The 22,190-nt window shown below is 38.8% G+C and overlaps 1 protein-coding gene across 1 annotated transcript in view; it reads left to right on the top strand.

Moving 5' to 3' along the window:
- The first annotated feature begins 4,296 nt into the window (after positions 1-4,296).
- Rasgrf2 (Ras protein-specific guanine nucleotide-releasing factor 2) overlaps positions 4,297-22,190 on the top strand; it is a 212,939-nt gene continuing 195,045 nt past the window's right edge. The window contains exon 1 of the mRNA XM_013015812.1: positions 4,297-4,584. Coding sequence (XP_012871266.1) covers positions 4,297-4,584 — 288 coding nt within the window. The remainder of the gene's footprint in view (positions 4,585-22,190) is intronic.

The raw sequence follows: 22,190 nt of genomic DNA, 5'->3' as shown, positions 1-22,190 counted from the left end.
CTTGATCTAAATGAGATGAATGAAATCCCCAATAGGGCATTTTGTTTGCATATTGAAGTATCTGATCTAAAGGAGCTAAAAAGGTCTTACAAGCAGCTCAAAATAAAGATCTTTCTAAACTTGTCTTATTCTTTTCTCCAAAAGCAGGAAGAAGCTGTTATCTGCATTAAAACCAGACTGCTCCTCCATCCTCATGCTGATATCTTCTCTCTCTTGGAACAGAAGACTGAGGACTGTAACCACACCTGCCCAGACTTCATTTCCAAGATACAGTCTGCTTCTTGGGTGCATTCAAATGCCAATAATCATTTAGATCATTTAGGCTCCTGAAAATTGTCCCCTTTCCCATTTTCTCCATTCTATAGGAAAGGAGGTACAGTATATAAAATTCTGAACTGTTTGGATTAGTGGTTAAATATACTCTGTAATTTCTACGTGTATCTCATAAATGTGTCTTTTCTCCACTTTATTTGTCCTTGTCGTTTTATTCTAAAGAGCAGAAGGGATATTTATCTTTATCTTTCCCAGAACCCAGTCCTGGGGAATGTTTGAACTACAGCAACCATAGAAAAAAGATTATTGGAGAAAGTAATTCAGTTCATTCAAATTTCTACAAACGAGCCAGCATCTAGGGAAAGGAAACAAATTTAAACCTCCCTTCTGTGTCTGAAAGATAATGATTGAGTTGGGGATTTTGAAAAGCTGCAGATTAGGTTGTACACTTCCCACCTCAACTTTAAAAGCTTTGGACAAACTCAGATAAAATGTCTCTTTCCTTTTCCCCTTCTTCCTTCTCTCTTTTTCCTGCCTCTCTCTCCTTCTCCTCTTCCCTCTCCCTTTTCCTTTGTCTCCTTGTCTTTATTCTTCTTTAAATTGTCTGAATTGACTCCGGCTATAGGTAGTGTTTTTCAGATATGACCACCTACTGCCATGTTTTCCTCTTGTCTAGAATGGGAAAGGAGGACACTTTTACTATTATTAGTGAAAAACGATATGCTTCCCCCCTAATGCCTTTAAACAGGCCCTCTCAGAATCGGATCCACAAAATGCAAGCGACAACAATAATGAATCCACAGAAGTGCTTGTTCCCACCTATTTGGAACAGAGTCCTTTGGGTGACCTGTTTGATCAGCTGGGGGAAGGGGAGTATCCTCATTTCCATAGCCTCCTGGCCCTTTGTGCTTCGTGGCAGTGTTCCATGGGTGCAGTCTCCATGTGAATGAAGGCGCACCAGACCCACCACATCTGTCAGACACTGACTGGGTATAGTTTGTTTAGACTGCCCATAGATTTCTGATTTTCACTTTTAAAAATCTTAGAGAATGGTCTAAATTTGCATGTTGGTGCTCTTCTTAACAAGTCAATGACCAAATATTAATCGCTAATTTTAGAAAATATTTATGAATCACTTGTGTATGCATACAGGCTCTCCCTCTGGTATCCTGCAAGGATTACAACACGGCCTTCCCCCGGAAAGCAGTTCAGAAGAATCTTCTAACCATGAATCTGTCCTCCTAGCCGCTTCTGAGCATGCCAGGATTGTGAACCATGTCTTGTGCACATCACCTCAGTACCGCATTTAGGTTATAAACTTATGATCAATAAACAGGTGTTGTAGTGAATTTTGATAGTTAAAATCCACTAGAGTCACCAGCCAAATTCTGGAGGCTACAGTTGTTTTTTCCTCTTTCACTGATCGAGGGCATATGAGAACCATTTTACCTTACACTGTAGGAAGCAATGTCAGACAAGAAGTTGAGACTAATACTCCATGAGGTTCAGATGGACCTTTAGACAGATGGAACAGGTATGTGAGGTTATACTTAGCAGTGGAGATATTGCTTAGTGAGAGAAATATTCTTTCACATCTGGAAAAATAAACTCCAGTGGGTTAGAAGGTCTGCATATGAACTGTAAAATTGTTTGTACTGATTTCACATCCTTAATGGCTGGCCTTGAAAACAGAACTCACTAGCTACACTTGATGTCTCTACTTGCACCAGAACTACAGAGAAGAAAGAAAAGGCCCCTGTGAAAACCACCATCTTCCCATATCCAGAATCTGGCTCAAAATCTCTTCTGCACTTCATTTATCTTCTCTCTACTGCTTTCTCCTCTAAAGAACAATACAAGTTCTTAGCCAGGTTAAACACCTGGGCACTGCACTACCCCTTAGATATGTAAAAATATGTAAAGAGAATGACCACTGTTCTCTCAGCCATTTCAAAATGGCAATTTTCCTATTACACAATGTTTAATAGGGGAAGTTTTTCTTGATGGACAAAATGCAAAAACCACTCAGCTGCTCAGTGGAGCAGAGTTAGAATACTTAGCAAAGGCAGCTGTACAGAAAACCAGATGAACCCTGCAGTGACCAATTGCTGAGCAATTGCTGAGCACACAAGTGGCAGGACCAGACAGGTATAATGTCACCAAGTTACAGCCTGGAAAAGCATTTTTTTAGTTCTTATTTTTTAAGATAAACAGTTTTTGGCAAACCATTTTAATAAGTGACCAAGAATAAAGAATGTATAGGAGAATCAAACATTGACACTTCTGGAATTTCACTAGCTTTCTCGTGAAATTTCTTATACATTATTTCCTTTTAATTAAAGAGAACATTTTTATTAGAACATGTTATTTGTACAAAGGGGTTTCCTTGTGATGCTTTCACTCATGCATACAACATACCCCTGATCAAATTCACCTTCTCACTCACCATTTCTTTTCCACTTAGATTTTATAGCAGGCTGGGGGGAGTGGGATGATGGTTCTGTAGCTGTGGCTGCGTGATTTGTTAATCAAATGAATTCCTGTCCTAGCAAGGGATTCTGGTAAACCTGTGATAGCTTGGCCTCTGCCTTGGGTTCTGTGTAGTTTTGATGGTTTGGGTATCAGTTTAACAATTCCGCACAAAAAGTTTTAAAAAGTTTTGTTTCTGTTATCTTAATCCTGTGAAAGACAGGTGCCCAAAAAGAACCGATGACTTTCTGGGAATACTGGGGCTTCTCTCTTTACCTTTTGCCTCCTGCTTTAAATACTACCATGCAGGTACAAGCAGAAAAGTCAACACTGTGGTTTATGCAAATCCATACTGGGACTCTAGCTACTGTCCTGCATGTTAGTAGGTTTGTGAAATGTGGGCATGTGAGTAAACTTTTTGTGTGTTTGTTTGTGTATGAGTGTTTTGAGGGTGAATGTATACATTTGTGAATGTGCGTGTACTTGGGATCATGTGCTTGTGTGACTCTCTACCGGTGTATATGTGCATTTATGTTGGGTATAGGTATATATTTTCGTGTTTCTTGTGTATAAATGTGGGCATGATTGTAAATGTATGTTATGTGACTGTGTGAGCATCTCGGCGAACACGTGTGATAGTTGTGAATTTACATTTTTGTGAGAAACACACAGTGAATATAGTTGTGCATCTATCTGTATTTGTGTATATATGGATGTGTTACACGTGGCTGTAATGCTGCTATGAGTGTGCGCACTGTGTGAATGTGCATTTGTGAAAATGTGTTGTGAGTACGCACAGTCATTTGCCTAGAATGTCCACATTGTGTGGATTATTTTTGTGTTTGAGTTATGGGTTCTGGATTTGTGCAAAACGTGTGCATTGTGGATTTGTAATTGCCTGTGTGTGTGCGTGACCGCCTGGTGCGTGTGAGCGGGTGTGTGGTGCCCAGCGCCTCCACCTCCCCGAGATAGGGCCCCATCCCTGGCGGCGCAGGGGCAGAGGCCGCCGGGCCGGCCGGGCCAGGGAGGGACTAGCTCTGGGCTGAACGGGCTGAGCGGGCTGAGCGGGCTGCGCTGTCTCGAGGCTGCTGCGGCGACTTTGCCCTTTAAATCGGTCCGCAAGCCGATTACGGCTGATCTCCCACGTGACGTTTTACCTTCTGTCTCCGGGAGCGCGTTGCCCGAGGACAGTCCTCCTCCGGCTGCCGCGCGTCGCGCACCCCAGCCCGCCCGTCGCGGGCTCGGCTTCTCTAAGTTTGGGCGCAGCTGGGGCGGGCTCGGGCGCCCTCGGTGGGGCGCGGGGGAGGCCGCTCTCCACGCGGCGTCCCGGCCTCCTTTCGCACGGGAGGGCGCGGTCGGGACGGAGAAGGTGCTGAGCGCCCTTCGGACCCCCGCATCGCCGCGCCCGGGAGGCAGGCAGGGTGCCCGGCGCACTGACTCGGGGAAGAGGGCGCCCGCGGCCAGGCGCGCCCTCGAGTGGGAGAGCCGGCCGGGCGATGACAGCGGGGCCGAGGTGAGGCGGGAGGCCGCCCGAGCGCCCCCGGCGCCCTCACCATGCAGAAGAGCGTGCGTTACAACGAGGGGCACGCCCTGTACCTGGCCTTCCTGGCGCGCAAGGAAGGCACCAAGCGCGGCTTCCTAAGCAAAAAGGCGGCCGAGGCGAGCCGCTGGCACGAGAAGTGGTTCGCTCTTTACCAAAATGTGCTCTTCTACTTCGAGGGCGAGCAGAGCGGCCGCCCGGCGGGCATGTATCTCCTGGAAGGCTGCAGCTGCGAACGGACGCCCGCGCCACCCAGGACCGGTGCCGGCCCCGGAGGCGGCCGGGACGCGCTGGACAAGCAGGTACCGCGCGCCCTCCCCGCCCAGGCGCCCCGCCTCCGGCCGAGGGTCTAGCTGTGGGCACCGAGAGCTCAAGCCCAAAGCCCCTGGTGGGAACGGCGGAGCGCCGGCTCCCCGCGTCTCCCCCCCCCCCCCCCCCCCCCCCCCCCCACCCCCCCCCCCCCCCCGGGGGGGGCCCCCCCCCCCCGCCGTGCGCAGGCAAGGGGCGAAGAGATCAGTTGGGATGGAGACCCGGCTTGCTTTATTTCATAATTCTGATAGTGGTCGTTTTAGTTTCTCCATGAATTATCTGGTGTTTCTCTAGGCAGTGTTCAGAGGAGGTTTTTTTTTCCCTGGGGGAGGGTGGGCGACGTGTGTTGACACCTGTTGGATTTAGGTCGACAAGACTGAACTTATTTGAGAAAGTTAGGTTTCTTCCTTACCCAGCTGGCGCGCGTGGATTTCTTCACCTGCACAGAATCCATTCCAGGCTCTGCTGAGAAACATTTAGGCTCCCAATTCTGACAGACATTTAAAAATAAAGAAAAAATCGACCTGGGTGGATTAGGTCAGTTTACCTTGCCATCATTTGACCCACTGGGGTCAATTATGAAGGTAAATATGTACCAATTCACCTCAGGATTAAATTTTGGTCTCTGCAATTTTGCTGTGTTTAAAAACATGGGAATTAAAAATAAAGCACACTCTATACTTGTAAATGCATGCTTTCAAAGTAAATGTGACCTATTAGTTGTGGGTTATAATTGCATGGGTTTTATTCGTCGCTTGCCCATTGAAGGGGAAGGGGTTACGTTTTGTAACCTCTGTGCTGCTAATTCCTGTAGACACGGAATTGGTGTTCTTTCATCTACTATTTCATTAATAAACTTAAAACAGACTAATTTTATGCTCCCCAAAGTTCTCACGTGGCTTCTAGATCGCAACATTAAAGAAAAAAAGGCATATTGTCTGCTGTTGCAGAAAATATTTCCCACCTGCATTTTCTGTGCATGCAAGTCAAACCAAACCTTATCTCCTGCATCACCGACAGAAGATGCCTACCTAGCTTCTTGGGGCTCATAAAACAATACATAAAATTAAGAGGTGTTAAAACTAGATCAACCAAAGTTGAGGTTTTTTTTTTTACTTTCTCTTTCTAGAGTTTCACTATAAATCATTAACTAACTTAACTCATTAAACCTGTGTAATGCTTACAAATTTGTAATTTAAAAACTGCCCTTTGGCTTTTGAGGGTATATTCATAGTCATTTGAAAACTGATTTTCAACTTGGAAATTATAGAGAGAGAAACTACAGATATAAATGGATTTCAAGTTGTGTATTTTAGAATCTAAATTGCAAGAACAATTTTGAGGAAACAGATTTTTTCCAGGATATATATATATATATATATATATATATATATATATGGAGAGTGAGAGTTTTCATATTATCTTGAGATCCTTTCAGAGAGTTATATATTCCAAGGCCCCACAGGAACCAAAACAAATAGTATTTTAAGTACTATCATCTGAAATAAAAGAGGATTCTTTAAATTACCTGAATATATATCATTAACTGAATTCCCAATTCTTTGGTTTGTTTGTACTTATTATTAACATTAGTCACTTTGACTTTTATTTGGAGTTGAGTTTGTTACCTGTTACAACTTATATGACTGTCTGGCCTGTTATGTAAACCAATATTTTTCTACTGGGAAAATATCTAACCTGTGGTCTTCAGCATGGCTTTCTTAGCCAGACTTTCATTCCACATTCTAGTGGAAGTACAAAAGAGATCGTCTTATAAATGATTCCCCTTATCTATCATGTAGGCTAGGAGTGATACCATATAAGCTTGGCCATGTTACCTATCCTAAGAAGTTAGGAATTAGAACCTCTGAGGTTGTAACAAAACTGAGGTGGGAAGATGCAAACATTCAGGAATGAATTAGAAGTTGGGCTGGGAGACCTCTTAAGTTTTGTCACATTAGGTGTGCTTAGTTAACGTGGGTTAGCTTTGCAGACTGATGCTTCTTTTTGATACTGCCTGTTGGGGTTCGTCGGGACAATTAAGAAGAGACACTGTGGAAAATAGAAATAACAAGGAACTTTGTATCAGGCAATTGGTTCATTTCAGTTAATTGGGATTCTGTTGTGTTCAAATGGAGTCAAACTTCCAAGATGTGATGACTTGAGACCTGAGAGTTTTCAGGAGGATTGAGGGAGGTGAGCAGATTTCCAGGTCTGCTCCTCCATGGATGCTTTGGAAGTTTTTTATGTAACTTAAACCTTATAGATATACATGCCTTTGAGGGCTTGAAATAGTACTTGGGAACACAGTTATTTTCTTCTACCATGTTTCCATATGAATTCTTTGGTTAATCTTTTGGTATTTTCCCCTCCCACTCCTGAATCTCTCTCTCTCTCTCTCTCTGAACCTTTGCTTCATTTCCCCACAGAAGTCAGTTTCCTTGTTTGTAAAAATTAAGAGTTTGCATAAAATGATTTCTAAGTTGATTCACCAATATTGGTAACTTTATTTTCCAAGATTATGACAGAGTGTGAGTTTTTTGCTTTGTAGAGAATGTGAAAGGCAGTTTCACAAGCTGTAAAGATCATGGATGTTTGTAATAAATATCACATTTGAGAAGCTAAGGATAAGTAGGTGACTGAAATGGGTATTCTGATAAATCCAGGTCAACAGATGCACACACCAGTAGTAACAACAACAACAACATTAACCATGGCAGAGACATTCTTATCACTTGTATCTGAGGGGGAGATTATATTGTAATATCTTTGCAAGTTACAGTGATTGACACATTTCTTTCTGTAAATTGCTTTTAATCATCCTTGAGAATTTAAATTGTATTTTTCTCACAAATTAATTTTTATTTCTGTGTGTGTGTGTGTGTGTGTGCGTGTGTGTGCGCGTGTGCACGCACCAGTACTGGGACTTGGAATGGGAGCCTAGGCGCTGTCCCTTAGCTTTTTCACTCAAAGCTGGATCTTTACCACTTGAACCACCTCTCTACTTATAGCCTTTTGGTAGTTAATTGGAGATTACCTTGGAGTAATCTCTACCTTGTGAAAGTCTCAGAGGACTTTCCTGTCAAGGCCGGCTTTGAACTATTATCCTCAGATTCCAGCTTCCTGCCTAGCTAGGATTGAGTCACTGGGGCCCAATCTTATTTCTAATTAATTGGGTGCTTTAGTTAAGTTATAAAGAAGAAAATATCCATTGGTTTACTTCATCTAAATAATTCAAAGTAAGTTGGTTGACACACAAAAACATTCAAGATGTTTTCAACCCATTGTCTTAAGACATTTGCAGTTAAGTGGGAAAAAAATGTCCAAATTGAAAGTAGGCCCAATATTTCATTGCTCCATTTATTTTATTGTATCCCAAGATTTCACTTTAGTCAGTTCTTGGTTGATTGCTGGGTTCTTGTATCAGCATTCCATAGTGACTTCTTTAGGATATGAACTGTTTTTTTTTTTTTTAATTAAGTGTTTCTTTCCCCCCTAATATGTCCGAATATCTCTTATTTCCCAAATAGTTGCATTTGTAGAAGACAAGAAACTTCAATCTCCTTCCAGGTATAGACATTTAAGAAGAAAGGGAACCTGCATTTATTAAGTGCCTTCTGTATCCTCAGCTCTGATATTACCTTATCTAACTTGAAACTTTAGCTTTCAGGATTACCACCATCACCCTCATCATCACCATTGTTACTACTTTCACTTTTACCTATGCTAACACTGACATCCAGTGAGTTCTTGGTAGTTCTTGGGAGAGAGTGAGGGAAGAGAGGACAGTGTCCAAAAAGAAATGTACTCATTACTGCACTTATGTAACTGTAACTTCTCTGTATATAACAGCAATTAATTTTTTAAAAAAGAGAGTACCTTGCTAAGGAGCCTCCTGTATTTAAATCCACTGAACTTCAAGAAATGGGAAATCTGGAAAGATGGGAGTTGGAGGTGTAATACATGAATTGCTGTTTTGTTCATTCTTATTTCTCTTTATACACAAGTAAAATGATGCTTGTTAATTTTTGAGAAATACAAGTGTAGGCCATTGCATATTAAAGAAAAATGAGATTTCTTTCCAAATATAAAACATTTTCATAGTGTTCTTTTACTTCATGTAGCACCTTGCATTGCATTTGAGATGCAGGTATACACGCGCCCTGGTGAGGTGGTCTGCCTCTTAGCAGCAAAGATGTATGGCCACAAAACCATCTTTGTTCTCTTTTTTTTTTCTGGTAATGCTAAGTGTCTCATTTATCCTGATTTTGCTTTCTTGGAAGAAGATAGACGGGGGTCTCCCTAGATCCAGAGGTAAAAAGTACTACAGCTACTGCTCATATTTGTGCTGAATAAAACCTGTTGGTTTTAGAAAGATTGCTGATTACATGATTTCACTGTTACTTGATTGCTAGACAGATATTTTAGCCTTCTAACTTAGCCACAAGGAAAGGATAGGAAACATTTTGTTGAATTAGGCAGAACTACATGCAAACTCTGAAATATGTACAGGGGATAGCGAGTGTGGATGGTGGATTTTCATTCTAGTTCATGTTGTTTAATAACCAACCCCATATTTTCTCTAACCCTTTGCTTGCTGGACACAGTGTGAAAAAATAAAACAATGATGCTTACTAAAACATGAAATGTTTAAAATTATAATCGATGGAATAGAAATAATATATTACTTGAAATTTGTAACTGTTCTCCATTAAAATCATGGATCAGCAAAATTTAATTATTTTAACTTTTGCTATTCTAAACATTACTATCAAGTTATTGTAATTGTTAAAATTCAACAGATGAAAATACATCTTTGATGTAATAGATGTACAAAAAACATCTTATTGTGACATTTTTCTGTTTTTTTAATTAAATATCGACTACCTGTGCTATTGAATGATGGGAAATGTTTATAGCTAATAACAATTTTTATTTTTACTTTTGAAAGTAAGAAAGAAAACAAAGACAAATATTTCTGGCTTTAGCAAGAAGACACAAATACTGTTGTTAAACAATGATTATATTGCTGTCTGTTATATATAGATTATATTTTAAATTGTTATTGCCCACTGTCTAATGCTATTTAAATATAAATGCACTAACCAATGTAATTTAATATTTATAGAATAGAAAAACTAAGGTTATTTAGTAACAAATTGTCAGACTGATGACATAGATTTACTCAGGCCTTACATCTTCTCCAATTTCAAAGTGGTTTTATGTTTTAATGCCTGTTCATTTATCTTATAAGAAAGAGATGTCTTTCTGTATCTGTAAGTTTGTTTCCTTCAGCTCCTGAATATTAACAAATTACCATGCTGTCATACATGTTGGGAGTTTGCAGATTTTTATTTGTGTTATTGACATTTCAAAGAGTGAGTTATGGATCCAATCTGTGTGCAGTTTGAGAAGCTTTATATTTTAGGACAAAGGATGTGTGGTGATTCTTTTATTTTAATCACAATATAAATGCTTCTCTGAAATTAGGTTACCTTGAAGACTATGAAGCATCATGCATTTATTAAACAATGATTCTTCAGTCCCTGGTGGGCTATATCAGGGACAAATGTATTCTCAATTTGCAATGGGCAACCCAGTGTAGGTACTAAGATGCACACTTTGTGATATTGTGCAATGGTGAAATCACCTGATGATTCATTTCCCAGGAAGCATCCCTCCCTTTGAGCACCTTACAACCCTTAGTAAAATCATAATTAATACTTGAATGAATGTAGAAACAACATAAAGTATGAACATTGCCCTTTGTGAAATGCAATATTGACTGTGTTTTACGATTTGGCTATTAATCTACATTTTTTATTCTTCTAGATTATTCATTACATTTCCATTAGTATAACTTTAACATTTTAGTTGATTGAACAGTTAAAATACATTAATTTGGCTCCACCAAAAGTGTTACCATTTTTGTCCAATGAATTGAAATATGATTGCATATATATTTAGAAAGAAAGTGGCTGGCTATTTTTTCATTGTTTATGCGGAAAATACTGGCATCAGTAAGTGGAACGGAGATTTAGAAAGCAAATGGTCTCATAGTTTTCCTTTTTACTGGCTCTTGGAAAACAGATGATTCAAAGTAAAATAAAAATTCAAATCATTTTCCTAAAACGCTGCACAGTTACTGTAAAAATGTTCCAAATGCTCTTTTAGGGAAAAAGGGCAGAAAATATTAACATATTTGAATTGCTATTGAATTGTTGAACTCAGGGCTTCACTCTTGCTCAGAAAGCACTCTTATTATTTTACAGCTCACTCATCCCAAGTCCTTTTTTTTTGTTTGTTTGTTTTTCACGTAGAGTTTCCATTTTTGCCCAGGCAGGCCCCAGAATGTGATCCTCTGATCTTTACCAAGTAGCTGGGATTATAGAAATGCGCCACCACACTCAAATGATATGTACAAAATAATGTATATTAAATAATATACAATTTCTCTTTCTTTTTGAACTATGATGGGAGAAATGATAAAGCTGAGGAAGTCTACACAAAAACCATTTGCAGCTGGGCTGGGATGTAGCTCAGTGGCAAAGCGCTTGCCTAGCAAGCGCAACGTCCTGGGTTTGATCCCCAGTACCAAAAAAGAAAAGACAAAAAAAATACAGTTAAAAAAAACCCAAACAAAAAAAACCATTTGCAGCATCAGAGCAAGTGAATGAGAACTATAATTCTTGTAAGATCTGAAAAGATACAAAATGAGGCAAAACAAGCTATGCTTGAAAATATAATTTATTCATCTTTTTCTTTTAAAGAATTTTAAGAGTCTTTAGGTCTTCCAATATTTACAATAAGACATTGCTGGTACCATAATGGTCAACATGGCCAGTGAAGGACTGTAGTTGCTGGTAATTTCCATTTTTTGTTTGTTTTTTTGTTTGTTCTTAGCATGTTTCTTTAATGCTGATTAATTTTGACAATGCCTGGTTTACTTCCTGAACTGTGACTATGAGGCTACTCCTTCCTACTAGAGAGACAGTTTGAAAATGAGGTGGTTTTCAAGTTAGTAGTGTGGGACTAGGAAGGCGATAAGTTGCTCTAAATCTCATTAAATACATTACAACTTGTTATAAAAGAAGTTATGCTGGGAAAATGTCAGGGATGCCCGTAATCAGAGGCCACTCCTATCTGGTGTGAAGCTACTTTGTTTATACTTTAAGGATATTAATGAGTTTCCAGGTGTGGTGAGAGTATTGGGTATGGTTTATTTCAGGAATAGAATTGCGTAAGGTTTTAGTCTTGGTTGTGCTACTTACAAAATACACAATCCGGAACAATTTCTCCTTCTCTTCCTCACTCCCTTTCTTCCTCTCTTTCTTTTTCTCTTTTTGGTGGTACGGGTTTGAATGCAGAACTATGAGCTTGCTAGCAGACACTCTATTGCTGAAGCTGTTCCTCTGGCCATTTTTCCTTTTGATAATTTTTGAGATAGGCCTGTAGGACTGTGATCTCTTGTGCTTCCTATGTTTCCAGGATGACAGGTGTATGCTAACACACCTAACTGCTTCTCCTAAGTCAAAAAGTCTTTTGCCTGGACAAATACGATCTCAGTATCCCACATAGCTGAGATGAGTGATATGCACTGTGGACCCATTTATTGGTTTAGATGTTTTTTGTTTTTAAATTTTACAAACGTTTCCCTCAAGCTTAGAATCTCAATCCTCTCAATATCTGCCTCCAAAGTATAATTGCAGGTGTGAACTAACAGTATCCTATCTAGAAGATAGTTTCCTATCTAGAAGATGGAGATCGTGGCAATGCCTTTTTCAATGTGTGGTCGTGAGACTTACAAATAAAGTAGGCCGAGCATTAAGAATAGAGCCATGCACACAACACACACATCCTGTCCTTTTGTTAGTTCTTTTAAAATATATTCTTCATTGATTTTCTTCTTTCATTTTTACTATTTGGATCCCTTGGGAATTCTCCCCTCCCCAATTTCCCTTCTTGAACTTAGTCCTCTTCAACTTTTAGTTAATTTTGTTTTATCTGTTTCCCTTCACATACCCCTTTCCTTTTTTCCTAGATTATTTTAAAGCAAATCTCAGACCTTTCATGATTACCCTCGTACATAAAACAGTATTTTCCTCTTTGGCATAGCACTTATTTGGCATTGAAGATGCACTGAACCAAAAAACTGTCTTGGAAGGAGTTTTTAATATGTTTCTGTTGTAATGTGTTTTATTATAATGGCAGTCATTCTTTTGTTTCTTTGATGCTGTACGAAAGGAGAAAAACCAAAGACAGTTGTTATGAAAACATAAAAGAATGGAATTCACTTTTAAATAAATTCCAGCATGTTAAATCCTAGAGAAAAGAAAGTTTGAAGTCAGTCGTTTAAACAGTCATGTACAAAGGTGTTTTCATGCTATGAGTATACTCAAGGGCAAAATTACATCATTGATGATGCTTTCTGAAGGATCTTCTTTTCTTCATTGAAGTCAATATATTAAACTCCCCCCGCTTTGAGGTGATCTTACTTAGAAACAACAATACAGTTGCATCCATTGTTGTTCCTAATGCTTCTTCTCACCCAGTCCTTTGCCTCATTTTGCATCAGTGAGGGCATCATCCACAGGTCAGTGTTTCAAAGTCGCTTCAGAGGTACAACAGCTAGTCATCACTATTTCAAGGCAAATGCTAACCAACCCTTCCTTCATCAAATGTGTACTTTCGTGGTTTTTTTTTTCCCTAGTCCTGTCAGGCTTTTCCTCACTGAATTAGTTTCTGCTGTATGACTGATTGCTTTATGCCCTTTGGATTGTAAAGAAAAGCCATGAATTCAAGTTGTCATGAATGATGATCACATCTGACTGTGGAAGGACACTGAATATTATAAGGCAATATCAGTGTGAGTGTTCTTTGCTGCTATGGGGGTCTGTTCTCCTTTGAATGGTCCTATTGGCTGGGTCATTTTCAGCATACTTATTCCTCTTCAGATTCTCCTCTTTCTGTATCCCTGCAGCTTGCACTACTCCTACTTCAGAGTGCCATGCTCTCCCAATGGAATCAGCTCACTACTGTGACCTCTTTTTTCCTGTTTCAACTTTCATTGCTATCTGTTACTTATCTGCATATCCAGGTGTATATTCTTGTGAAAGTGAATCTAAGTTGGTTCCGTTTATATTTTGGAGTAGACAGAATCATTGGTCTTTTACCAGTCCATGGATTGTCTGCCAAATAGCTGGGGCTTCAGCTAAGAAAGCATCATGGGATGTTTAGTGGGTGTAATGGGCATTATTTGATATTATTTGTACTGATGTAATCTTATTCATTATGATAAGCTGCATTGCGTTTTTGCAGTAGCAAATATACACCTTCATTTAACCATAAGATTTCTACAGCAATGTGCTTTCTGTCTGTGGTCTTGTACTGACTTCTCTCCTTCCCAGATTCATGCTTTAATTATTACTAACTGCTTAACATTTTAAACTCAATTAGATGATGTTGTTTTTACAAAAAGCTTATTTTTCAAAGTACAGCAAACACACAGCAAAGTATATAAATTCAATGCTTTCTGATAAATTTTCACAAAAGGACTACATTGTTGATCAGCACCTACACCAAGCGATTAATATATTCAGCCTTGCAAATGCTAATGTCACATTGCCCACCATAGGTGCCACCATCTTTCCTTGCAATATCATCGATTGCTCTCACCTGTTTTGAACTTCACATATATGCAGTAACTATTTTGGGTTATGTTCTTTCCCTTAATGTCCTATTTAAGAAATTCACCCATGTTGTTGGATTTTGTAGTTCACTCCTTTCTCCTTCTTTATGGATGCATATATAACAATTTCTTTATCAATTCTATTGCTGATGGACCTTTAGGTTGTTTCCAGTTTTCAAGGTATTACAAATAACATCATGAAAATTTGTGTATAGTACTTTTGTTTACATTATATGGGGACATTTCTGTTAGATATACATATGCAGGAATGAAATTGTTAGATCATAGGAATACACCTATTCAGTTCCAATATTACTCAACTGTTTTCCAAAATAGTGATATCAACTTATGTTCCACTAGCAATGTATTGCTCATATACTTGTAATCCTTGATATGAAGCATGAAATCCTTTATTATAACCTCAATACCATATTATATATAGCTATTATTTATAAGTAAATAAACATATATCATTATAATGCTGGTTATTAAGTTATAAGCATTCTAAGAAGCATGTAGTAGTATTTTATTGTGGTTTCATCTTCTCTTCCCTGGTAAATAGTGAGACTGAACATATTTTTGAATATTTAGCTGATCCTATGATTATCCTCTGGATCGAAGTACTTGCTTTTACCTATTTTTTATTGAGTTGATTTACAGGAGTTATCAGCGATAAATTAAACTATATGAGGTACCAGTTTTGTACATCAAATATGGCTGAATATCAAAATTATATATTATTCATTCTTATATACATGAAGATATGAGTCTTTGTCAGTTATGTATATTGAAACTATTTTCTCATATTGTAGTTTGCTTTCTATACTCAATGTCTTTTGATAAACAGAAGTTATAAACTTCAGTGTAGCACAAGTAATGTATCTTTTTCCTTGTGACATTTGTCTGTTCACAAAATGAGTGAGGATTTAATTCTGGTGTTGCTGAGGGGAGGAAATGCACGAGCTGGAGCTTTCCTTTGCTGTTCTGACAGATCAAATTGTGATCAAAGGCATCAGACAAATCCCAGAAGGCACACTAGTAAGTTAAACAGAATGTGCTTATATTAATTAGTGATTGTGACACTGGGATGCTTTCCTTTTGAGGAAAGCTCCCAGGTCAATTCCAATATCGATAGAGAAGTTCTAATGTTCTTTTCTTATTATCCTGGGGTCTAAGGTGTTCCCTGCTTAGGAGCTAAGTTTTTTTCCCCTCGTGTCCACAAAAGCTGGATGTTCATCTACTAGCTCTGCTACCTTTTATTCAGATCATCCACTGCATAGATCTTCCAACCCGAAGGCTCCTGGGTAGAGGCACAGGAGCACTTTATATAACTAGAATTAAGTGTGTGTCTGGCAGTTTCACTCTACTGCCCCCTGGAGGGTATGCCAACCAGGCCTGCGGCTGCTGGTAGAAAAAAACAATGTGTCATGTCCTTCAGTGGTGGAGGTGGAATCATCAAAATAGGCCTACATAGGGGCCTGTCATCGTTCTTCCCACTTTTATTTTCCTGATCAATATTCAGGAAGTGGTCAACAAGATATAACTCTTTTCTAAATTGAATTCGAAAAGTTTTACGAAAATGTTGGACAGTCAGTCCGTTGTAAAGTACATCATTACTTTCAAGGACCACAGTGGTATATGGCTGGACAGCTGGACAGTAATCTGATCAGGAGAGAGCTTATCAATGGAAATGAGACAGCTGTGATAGCCCTGAAGGGGGGTTGAGAGTCTGATGTATCCAATCTGCCAGGAGCAAGGAGGACATTGCTCCTCACAATGTGTTCTCTCCCATTGTGAGACAAATGGGTCCATGTGTTGATGGAATCCCTACTCTGCTCCGGTGGGAATCTTTGCATCAGAATCAGACTTGATCATCTTGATTCCAGCTGGTCCCATCAGAGAACCAGACCTTTGAAGGAACATCTAGAGTGTTCTAGGGAGTCCAGTTAACAGTGTGATTTGTTTCCACATCCTAGATTCTCTTGATCTTTGTCTCTGGAGTAGCTCGATTACAGGAATGAGCATGTGTGCCTGGAACTTTTTTTTTTTTGAGACAAGTTCTCAAACTTATGATCTTCCTACCTCAGTTTCCTCAGTAGTTGAGATTACAAATGTACCACCATATTCAGCTTGTTACTTTCAAGTAAAAATGGAAAGCTAAGATTCGTTAGAGCCAAGCCATCTACATCATTGAATATTCCATTTCCATTTGTGGTGTCCTATTTTCTTTTCTTTTCTTTTTTTTTTGTGTGTGGAAGTGGTATTGACGTTTGAATTTAGGGTTTTTGCTTTGATAGACACTCTACCCCTGAGCCATGTCTCTAGCCTTGTTTTTGCTGGTCACTTTTAGAAGAGAGTCTCCCTTCCCACCTGGACTTGTACCTGAGCTGTGATTCCCCCTATTAGTCTTCCTATAATTGTATGCAGTGTCCCTCTGTGCAAACAGAGTCCAGTATTCTTTTCTTCCCTGGGCTGGTCTGGTACCATGATCCAATCCTCCCAATCTCACCTCTTAAATAGCTTGAGATGACAGGTTATCTGCCCTTATGCCCAATTAGGCATTGTGAAGGGGTCTTGCAAACTGTTCTGCTGGGGCTTTCCTTGAACCATAGTCCTCCAGATTTCATCCTCCCAAGTAGGGAGATGAAACTCAGCTCTACATTCTTAATTCTTAAGTCTAACTTGATCCATCCTAAAATGAGAATTTCAGAGCAGAGAGTCACAGATAGACTTGTGGGTCAATTTTGACAATGGCACAGTTGTAAACTAACAGTTGTCTTGATTGACTTTTGATTGAATGCTGGACATTATATATTTAAAATCTTCTGAGGCCATGGATGATATCTTTTTCCTTCAGAGAAGAATGACTTTGCTTTCCTGCAGGTAATAATCTGGGACTAAGCTGATCAGCTAGCTTTTAGGCTTTGTGAGCATTTGTCTATTACTAGTATACATCCGTTTCTAAAGTTCAGTCTTTGTGGCATCACGTGTGGAAATCTAGGATGTTTGCACAACTCTTCTTCTATAGTTGCCTTAGCCCCATAAGACTGCCAAACATTTAGTGTTGCTTTCCAGTCTTTTCACTGCTGTATCCTATGCGTTTCTTGTTGTCTAAGCTTGTGCGCTTCAATATTGGCACACTCTTGAAGGAAAATATTTCCCAGTTTCTCCCTTACTTCCTTGGTTTACTTCCTTGCTTCACTTCCTTGCTTCTTCATGGTTTGGCTCTCTTGTTAGCTTGATGATGCTTTCTAATACATATTTTTTTACATTATTTCTATTTTCAAAAATTGTTGTTGCTGGGTACCAGTGTCTCACTTCTGCAATCCTAGCTACTCAGGAAACTGAGATATGCCAGCCAGGGCATGAAAGTTCATGAAACCGTTATCTCTAATTAATCACCAAAAATCTAGAAGTGGACTATATATAATTGACTACAATAAATGAATTAGAGTGAGTGCTAGGGGTTTCTTTTTGTTAAAAAATATGAATAAATTGATATTTGTGCCTTAAAGTGTAATTTCTTTTTACTAAGAATGTCTAAAAGTTACACTAAAAAGAAAAATCATGTAAATTCATTACTACTCATTTTCTTTCTTTGGCACAGAGTGCCATCTTAACAGAACATTTTAAAAAGCAGTTTCTCAAAAATTTATCAACACACTATTTATTGTGTCAAATATGAAAATCACTGAGAACTTTAGAGAAAGAAAATTAAAATCTCTTGAAATCTCATCCCTCAGAGCAAACTTTCACTGGAGAATTTCCCTCAAGGATGTTTGTCTGTGGATTTGTAATAAATAGCTATTTTCAAGGGGATCATGGTTGGGATTATAATGTATGCAGAATTTTGGTCCTGATTTTTTTCCTGAGAATTATATTGTGAGCATTTTACTTGAGAATGAATAGTCCTTGTAAACAGTGTGTGTAATATCTTTCAGCCTGTTTGATCGTGTAGACATACAGTTAATATCCCTTATGCATGGTTGCCTTGTTTGTATTAATATTGTGGTGTTTCATTTTATTGTTGTACATGGTGCTGCAGTGACTATTATCAAAGTATTTGTGAGTGAATTAACAAGAATAGGCAAGAAACATACAAAATAACAACAAAAGCACAAATTACAGCAGTGATAACTTTCCTTTCTTTACCTGCTTGCCTGCTTGCCTGACTGCCTCCTTTCCTTCTGTCTTTCCCTCCCTCCCTCCCTCCCTCCCTCCCTTCCTTCCTTCCTTCCTTCCTTCCTTCTTTCCTTCCTTCTTTCCTTCCTTCCTTCCTTCCTTCCTTCCTTCCTTCCTTCCTTCCTTCCTTCCTTCCTTCCTCTTTCTATTTACATATTTAGTTCTGCTGCACTCTACTATTGAGCTATATCCCTTGCCCCAAACACTTCATTTTAATCACCGTAAGGGTACTTTCCTTTCCTCTAACTTAATTTAAAACTTCTTTATTTTATGCATTCCTTTACTTTTTCTGGTGTGTGTGTGGAGGGGGGGAGGGGAGCAGCTCACACATGTTAGGTGTGTGTCTACCATGAGCTACACCCTCTTTCATTTAATAAACACTCCACTTGAATTTCCAGGTATTTTGTAACTAGTGAAAACCCAATATAAAACAATTCTTGAGAATCATACTATATCATGACTAAGTATGGCAGTCTAATATCTAGAAATAAACCTAGAATATAAATGCTTTTGACATAATTTACTTTTCTTCAGGGATGACATTTATTTGATTAAAGTATCTAGGACTATTATCAAAGAATTCTATTTGAATGCCCAAAGCATAAATGCCTAAAAGAATCATGTTCCTAAGATTAATATGTTAATATTTTACTAAATATTGTGATCTAGAATTAGATTGGGTTGAATTGTTAAATACATTTGATTAGTATACTAATCTTTTCACAAAAGCTCATGTTAATTGACATTGTGTTTTACAATACCATCTTACCAATGCACAAATGCAGCAGCTCCAGGTAAAAGATACTTAGTATGTTTGTATTTTCAAAGATCTTCAATACATGTATGTGATAGGGCCTCAGTAGAAGCATGTCTATATTATATCCTATGCTATGAGTTTGGGTCTTAGCTTTTTACATACTCTGAACATGTGCTTGGGGAGGTGACCCATATTAGTTGTAAAGATGGTGAATTTTGATCTCTTCCTATAGCCCTGATGATCACAGGCATGTTGTTCACTAAAATTCAAGCTGCTGCTGCTAATTCTTTATAACAGCTGTATTATTAATTCATTTGACAATGGATTTTCTTTTATTCTATTGTGGTTAAAGAATGGTCAATTTGAGGGCTTGATACTTTTAGTTAGCCCATCCTTACATTTAGTTATGTTATCTTTGTGATTTTAAAAGACCAAAACAATTAAACCTTGCCAGGTCAGATGACTCATTCTTTCTTTAGTGTGGGCAACAGCTGTTTTGGCTCCAGAACATCTCATCCAGAGTCCCCCCATACCTTGCCCAGCACAGTTTTCCATGTGGCTTGTGACATGGAAGGCGATTATAGTCACCAGTTCTGAAGGAATAGCACTGAGCTATGGCTCCCCTGTCTACCTTGGTTTTAGAGCTTTTACACTGTTGTGAATTAGAATAAATGAGCTTATAAAAATGATATTTAGACAATGTATTGTATTTGAAAATTATTTTGGGATCTTGGAAGATAGGCTTGTTTTGGGGGTCTCCCTGATTTTGAGTAATGTCAGATGGCCGATTGGCTTTTCTCTTAGCCTTGTTTGGGAGCTCTTCCCCAAATGCTTTAGGGTTATTACTAATGATATCTCAGTAAAATTAGGGCAGGTGTGTTTTTAGATACTTTCTAGTCTCCTTTCCATATTGTCTAGAAGCCAATTATGGTTTTGTGTGTGCCTCGATCCACTTATTAAAATCTCCATAAACCAGTGCTCACTACTGACACAGTCATAGTTAAGAAGCATAACCTTCTATTTTAGGTTTTCTTTAGATGTTTGCTGTTGTTATTGTTAATATTATTTGGCTTTTCCTTGTTTAATCCTTACCACCAAGTGGAATTCAAGCCTTTGGGGATAGCACTGGTTTGAAGTATTCAGTCTCCACAATTGTATAAATGCATTGCAGTTTTCAGCCCCTGAGGATCATGATTTCCTTTGGAATTTATAGTATCCATATCTCAGCTTTAGAAATACCTATGAAGCCATCATGAATCTTAAATGGTATTCTCAGCAGTCCATGCAGTACCCCGGAGACGCAAAGTGGTTTTTAAACAGCAAGACTTAGTGTGGTTGCTCTCTTCCCCTCCCTTCCTCTCTTTTCAGCAGTGCCTTAGTAACTAAAACCAAGGTGGCCCAGACCTTTTCTTTCACACAGTAAAAAGCACCTTCAAAAATCAAGTCATTTAGTTTCAGTGAAAAAAAATTGCAGAGTATCAGATTTGCATTTAAAGGAAAATTATATAACGAATCCTATGTGGTCTAAAGGGGAATTGAATTTGTTGGTAAATGGACTTCCTAATGGTGGAGTGCAGCATGATACCACTCATGTGCTGAGATGACAGACAGGACAGCTATGGCTGGGCTTTCCAGAAAGTTGGGATGTGCTTTTTTACCTGTCAAGGCTTTTAAAAGGCTTGAATGTGCCCACAAGCTGGGTCCATTTCACCAGAGGCCCAGCACTTCATTCCATAGATATTCAATAAGCAGAGAGTGAGCATCTACTGCACTGTAAGTGCAGTCTGGGGTGGTGGAGGAATTTAGAAGGGGCAGCTCTGTTCTCTGAAGCCGTTGCCACCTATGGAGATGGGGTAGTGTGTTTGAATCTGTCCTCCAGTGAAGAGAGAGACATAGTAAAGGCTGTCTGTGTTTCTGGATGGAGACCACTTTTCTGGTTTGTGATCAGGGAAGTTTTCTGAAATACCCAAGTTCATTCATTATTAGGTCTTTTACAGAAAAAAAATGGCCAATTTCTGTTTTTACATGCTTTATCCATGATGAAAGCCTCTAGCCACTGAAAACATGACTAGAATTGGGTGGCTTGGTACAGAAAGAACTTATTAAAAAATCAAAAGGTGAAAAACAAAGGAGGTGGCAACAATGCTTGATAGGAAATGTACTCATTACCTTGCTCATGTAACTGTAACCCCTCTGTACAGTATCTTCACAATAAAAAACAATTAAAAAATCAAAATATTTCAAATTTTGACTATAAATAAAGATATTGTGAAATAAAATACACTATTAAAGTTAATTTTGCCTATTTCTCTTTATGCTTTTTTTTTTCTTGGCAGTTTGAACCCAGGACCTCACATTTGCTAGGTAAGAGGGGGGTTGAACTCAGGAATTTGCTAGGTAGGTGCTCTACCTCTTGAGTTACACCTCAGTCTGGTTTGATTTAGCTATATTTCAAATACTAAATAGCGTCTTGCACTTTTACCCAGGCTTGCCTGGACTACAATCCTTTTATTTATGTTTCCATGTGGCTGGGATTATAGACATGAACTAGTATGACCAGCTTATTGGAGATGGGGGAGTGTCATGAACATTTCCTTGAGCCCATCACATCCTGTGATCCTCTTGGCCGCTGTCTCCCAGGTAACTGGGATTACAGGTGTGAATCCTTGTATCGGCCTTCTCTTCCATTCTTTTAAAAAATATAGTTACTTGAAAATTAAAAAATGATCATGTAGCCTATATTTTGATGTGTATTATATTTTTCTTGTGAGGTGCTGAGCTATGTGTAGCATCCAAATTTGCTCCCCACAAATCTCTTTCTTCAAGTCTTCTCTGGAGGCACAAGGTTAGCTACTATGACCATCCCTTAAACATATTCTCATTTGAGGTTTGTGTTTTGTGCACAGTTAAACTATAATTTAGTAGCTGTAATTTTTCACCTTCAAGTAAAGATATATACTTTCCTTTGTGTT

Source organism: Dipodomys ordii, unplaced genomic scaffold (assembly GCF_000151885.1).
Source record: "Dipodomys ordii isolate 6190 unplaced genomic scaffold, Dord_2.0 Scaffold28, whole genome shotgun sequence".
Classification (NCBI taxonomy): domain Eukaryota; kingdom Metazoa; phylum Chordata; class Mammalia; order Rodentia; family Heteromyidae; genus Dipodomys; species Dipodomys ordii.
The sequence above is the reverse complement of the archived record's forward strand: the minus strand, read 5'-3'. Positions and strand labels throughout refer to the sequence as shown.